The sequence below is a fragment of the Saccostrea cucullata genome, unplaced genomic scaffold, assembly GCF_032062105.1.
Source record: "Saccostrea cucullata isolate Sc308-1 unplaced genomic scaffold, CSIRO_AGI_Scuc_v1 ctg5347, whole genome shotgun sequence".
NCBI lineage: Eukaryota > Metazoa > Mollusca > Bivalvia > Ostreida > Ostreidae > Saccostrea > Saccostrea cuccullata.
The window spans coordinates 30,987-35,000 of record NW_026929572.1 but is presented as its reverse complement, the minus strand read 5'-3'; the positions used below and the strand labels follow the sequence as shown (position 1 = coordinate 35,000).

The 4,014-nt window shown below is 33.8% G+C and overlaps 1 protein-coding gene across 1 annotated transcript in view; it reads right to left on the bottom strand.

Annotated features, from left to right (window-relative positions):
* The window catches only part of LOC134281258 (macro domain-containing protein LA_4133-like), a 1,776-nt gene extending 91 nt beyond the window's left edge, over positions 1-1,685 (bottom strand). The window contains exons 1-2 of the mRNA XM_062763736.1: positions 1,088-1,685; positions 1-464 (exon numbers count right to left, since the gene is read on the bottom strand). The exon at positions 1-464 is cut by the window's left edge and continues 91 nt beyond it. Coding sequence (XP_062619720.1) covers positions 229-464; positions 1,088-1,685 — 834 coding nt within the window. The 3' untranslated portion in view covers positions 1-228. The remainder of the gene's footprint in view (positions 465-1,087) is intronic.
* Positions 1,686-4,014: the final 2,329 nt, after the last annotated feature.

The following is a 4,014-nucleotide window of genomic DNA, read 5'->3' as shown; positions in this document are numbered from 1 at the left end:
CAAATACATTATAAACAAGTGTTTAAAAGTAAAATATTACTTTCATTTGGTGGTGCGACAGCAAATTTATCTAGCGTTTATAAATTGCATATTTTAATGCTAATCTTGATCAGAGGACACTCCAATTTTTTTTCTGTCCTTTGGTGTTGTTACGGGGGCCTGTGCTCCTCTAAAATCGTCTTAGTTTTTCTCTGAAAACTTGGAGGCTCGTGTTGATGTTGTTGTACTTTACCTTGTGTTTGTTTCTTCTACACTGTGGTATCTTACAACCAACCACGCTGGATCAATGGCCTGTTTAAAAGATAAGTAATGCTGATACTTTTCCTTAACCGATTGAAGGACGTCCATAGATAGATCAACAATGTGAAGCTCTTTGAGTGATCCAAACTTCTTCTGTTTGCTAAAGTCAAAGACGCCTTTCAGATACATGGCAGCACAAAGAGAATTTGGTACTCTGTAGATGCCTGTTTAAAGGAATATTTAAAAGTCAGATAAAAAACCCATTAGTAATGGAAAGTCTTATACATATATACTTATTACTTGCTAATTCCATTTTATGTCCTTGTAATCAAAGGTTGTCTGCTTATATTGAGTAAATGGATCTTTCATAACTATGGCCAAAACATTTGTATGGTTATTGCTAGGGCTTTCAAATTTCAGATATGTTTTTCGTGTAACAAAACCTTTCCTTGTGTTTCATTAATTATGAAATTTCATCATTACTTTAGAGTTGGGTTTTCTCCACAACATGGTTTGATATTATTTATTTATTCTCCTCGAAGGTAAGCCAATTACTTGCAAATATACGTTATAAAAAGCAAAGGTGCTTAAAAGTGCATTTTAGCAATGACTAACTTTGATATTCTGAGAAAGCATTTTGATAAATAGGGGTTTTCCATGCCAACTTGTGTATTTTAGCAAATACAGAAGAGTCGTTAAGTAGTGTTCACTGTGCATTGAATTAGACTCATGGACTCACATACTAACCAGTTACTGTCAACATATTGGACTTCTTTTGCAAAAAGGCAATAAGATAAACAACAAACTTTAAGATTAAATTTTAAGAATTTTAAATTAATATGTTCACCTGAACTGATGGTCGGCATGGCAACAGATCTGGCTTTGCATTCTTTGGCCTTCTCTAAAAGGTTCGTTACAGTTCTTGCTAAATCTTTCAGGCATTCTAGTTTCTTTGTGTATTCTGGCCAAGACGGTCCAACGACATGAATTATTTTTTTAAACTTTAGCTGTCCTGCTCCTGATACAAACGCTTTTGAAATTGGAAGAGTTCCATATATTTTAATGTAGTCTTTACATTCTTTTTTCATGCATGGACCAGCTCTCCAGGCGATTGTTGCCGATAAGCCTGTTTTATGTGATAGTTTATGGTTGGCAGCATTGCCAATTATTTCTACGTCAGTTTCCAGCAAGTCATGTACGTAAAGCTTAATGACAAATCCTTCGGCAGTCAAAATTTCAGGGACTTCAAATATTGCAGAATCTGCATTACTTTCTACGTCCTTTGACGACGTAGAAGACACTTCGTATGAGACATTCCCATCACTACATATTTCTTTTAGGGCTTTATCAGCTTTCGCTTTCTCTTCAGGGTCACCGCCTAGGTAGGTGACTTTCTCCCTTGATAATTCTTTTCGGGATTCTTTTGTTGCATGCTCTTTACTCATATTTTCGGTTTCGTCCTTGACACCTATAGGTTCACGTTTTTCTTTGCTGTTACAGTCCCTGAAACGTTCTACTTACCCATTTTTCCTTTCGCTCACCGTTCGTTCACCGTTCGTTTAGCGTTCGTTCACCGTTCGTTCAGCGTGCGTTCACCGTTCGCTCTTCGTTCACAGTATTGCGTTCACCGTTCACCGTGCGCTCGCGTTCACCGTTCACAAAACGTTCACCGTACGCTCTTCGTTCCGTTTACTTTGCGTTCACCTTGCGTTCACCGTTCACTTATCGTTCAGTCTTCATTTTCATTCGGAACTCCGAAGTGAAAGGACTTATCTTTTTGATGGTAAGAATTTACATGTTTTTAATTAAAGAACTTAGATATCGTGTTTGAAGAATAAGTATTTCATTGCAAAAATTATCTATGATATTTTTATTTCTATTATTATAACTCAGCTGTTACTTATTTCATGAAATTTCCCTGGAAAATAATACATGAAGTACCTACACGTATGTAGAACGATGCTAGAATATTAATTTTAAAAAAGGGCAATGTACAAATGCTTCACGCACGGCATCAATTTGTTGTAATTTTAAACAGGACAAATTATTAATGGATGTATAATAATTAATCCAAGTCTTTTACAGGACAAGAATACATAAAAAAATATTTCTACAGTAACACGTATTTTAACTACATGTAGTTTTGAGAATTATGAACAGTACTGCAAATATTCAGTTAACTAAATATCATTAGAGCTAATTAAATTGATGGTGTGGCTTTAAATTTTAGGAAAGACCAAAATGTTTAAAATAGTCTATTATTAGAGAAGGAAAATTCCTTCCTTAACTGTACCTAGACATATGTTTAAATATATATTTGCCATTCAGTATAATTAAGACACCCCCCCTCCCCCCCCCCCCCCCCCCGGGTGCCTTTTCTCCCGAAATGAAATTCTTATTGAGTTTTTTTTTTCAGAATATTTTAATTAATATTCAATTTGTATTGTAACACAAGAAAATCAGTCTTAAAACCAATTCAATTCAAAACTTAATTCTTCCAAGTACATATTCCAATTATTTTTTTTTCTGCAGGAATGCCAAAATCAGATCTAGAAATGATAGGGAAAAATATTTAAACTTCTTGGAATACTCTTTGCCTTCGGCATGTTCGGTGAAACGCGATTTCCACACCTCCACTGTGTCGAATTAGTTTGATTGACAGGACAAGAACGCTACTAGCACGGACTTCCTGTGAACTGTATGAACTTGATGATGGAAAATAAAAACCAATGATTACGGTCAAATGAATTTACGGTGGTATATTTAGGACACGCAATTATTTTTTTCTTAAATACCAGAAAAAAATTATCTTGTGAAAACGACATAATTATCTTGTGAAAACGAGATATTATCTTGTGAAAACGACTTATTATCTTGTGAAAACGAGATATTATCTTGTGAAAACGAGAAATTAACCTGTGAAAATGAGATATTATCTTGTGAAAACGAGATAATATATTGTGAAAACGACTTATTATCTTGTGAAAACGAGATAATATCTTGTGAAAACGAGAAATTATCTTGTGAAAACGAGATAATGTCTTGTGAAAACGAGATAATTATCTTGTGAAAACGAGACAATATCTTGTGAAAACGAGATATTATCTTGTGAAAACGACATATTATCTTGTGAAAACGACATATTATCTTGTGAAAACGACTTATTATATTATGTGGTTTTCACAAGATAATAAGTCGTTTTCACAAGATAATATGTCGTTTTCACAAGATAATATGTCGTTTTCACAAGATAATATCTCGTTTTCACAAGATAATATCCCGTTTTCACAAGATAATAGAGAGGTTTAGCAAACCAACGTGTACGCGTACGTGTACGTGTAGCACCAGAAAGCTGTGCATTATGTCATCACTTTTGCTAATGACGAATTTCCACACGTATCTTTTTACGCAGGTTACGTGTAGATTGCCAAGTACACGTAAGTCCAAACTTGTAGCTTATAATTCTTTAACTGCTGTTTATTTTTCAAAAAGTGTGCGTTTTTCTGAAACCTGAATATTTAATGCAAATAACTGATAAAAGAACTGTACGTCAGTAATTGAAAAATATTAATTTATAGGGAGTTAAAATCACAATATCTAGATTTTCGAAACAGGCTTTGGCCTAATAAAAATACAAGAAATCTGTACAATCTTTTTCTCATAAGTACATGCATATATTTATGTAAAACGGTGATATACGTATTAAAATCATTGCTTTTTTGGATAATTTGTAATTGTAAACCACTATTACATTTAAAAACATACAAGTACAAG